Source organism: Trichinella spiralis, assembly GCF_000181795.1.
Source record: "Trichinella spiralis strain ISS 195 chromosome Unknown Scfld162, whole genome shotgun sequence".
Taxonomy (NCBI): Eukaryota; Metazoa; Nematoda; class Enoplea; order Trichinellida; family Trichinellidae; genus Trichinella; species Trichinella spiralis.
In genome coordinates this window covers 1-881 of record NW_003527101.1, presented here as the reverse complement: position 1 = coordinate 881, position 881 = coordinate 1, and the positions used below count along the sequence as shown (strand labels likewise).

At 40.1% G+C, this 881-nt stretch overlaps 1 protein-coding gene across 1 annotated transcript; it reads right to left on the bottom strand.

The window, feature by feature from the left end:
• Nucleotides 1-336: 336 nt before the first annotated feature.
• Tsp_13962 (hypothetical protein) lies at nucleotides 337-796 on the bottom strand (the record flags this gene model as incomplete). The annotated part of the gene is made up of 4 exons (XM_003371009.1): nucleotides 337-415; nucleotides 446-593; nucleotides 621-708; nucleotides 731-796. Coding segments are annotated over 4 exons (381 nt in total), but the record flags the coding sequence as incomplete, so codon positions are not given.
• Between the last annotated feature and the right edge of the window lie 85 nt (nucleotides 797-881).

The following is an 881-nucleotide window of genomic DNA, read 5'->3' as shown; positions in this document are numbered from 1 at the left end:
CCGCTTTGTTTTGAAAATGCATCTATGCAAGCACCGAACAATACTGATAAGTAAGTTTCACAACTTCTAATTTATGAAAAAGCATTTTCGTTTGCAATAAAAAAAATCATTCTCTTCGAGTCCAAATTCATAAAAAACAATGCTCAAAATGTATTTGCTGCAGACAGTATGTAAGAAAATAAATGTATCATAATTCTGGCTAAATTAGCAGATGTTGCTTGCGTTGAAGAAGAAGAGGAAAATATAAGCCTAGCGTGGTTAGTTCTTTCAGCATTGGCATGCGGACCTGTGATTTTTCAAGTAGCCAGCGAGAATAATTTTACTACGAATAAACGACTAAAAATAAATGCCCACTGCATTTCTCTGCAAGCAAACAATGCTTGCGCTTGCTCGAAAGAAGCTAGAAGCTAACAATCTATATATATATATATATATATATATATACGCACGTCCAGCGAGGTAAACTTCCTCCGCTTGAAACGAAAAGGTTCGTTCGTTCTTATGCACGCGTGTTTCTTTTGCCGTCGTCACTCGTCGATCTTTGTTGCGCTTACTCTGCTCTGCCGCGCCGCGGCCCTCATTTCTTGAGCTAGCTAAACGCAAGCTAATAACACGTCAACTGTTGTTGTGCTGACGAGTTGAAGAGCTAACAAAGCTCAACACTAGTTGTTTCCCAGCCTCAACAACTAAGGACAGCCGACCAACATCCTGCAGAGCGTAAAAAACAAACAGCTTGCAGTGCTGCCGCTGTTTTTCCCACCGGCCATATTACTAGCATCGACGGCACCGCGTAGACCTCAAATTTTTAACTTTTACTCTGCGAACTGAGTTTCCAACTTTCCCGTTCAATTGGGTAAAAGTAGAAAATAATTTTACAACAA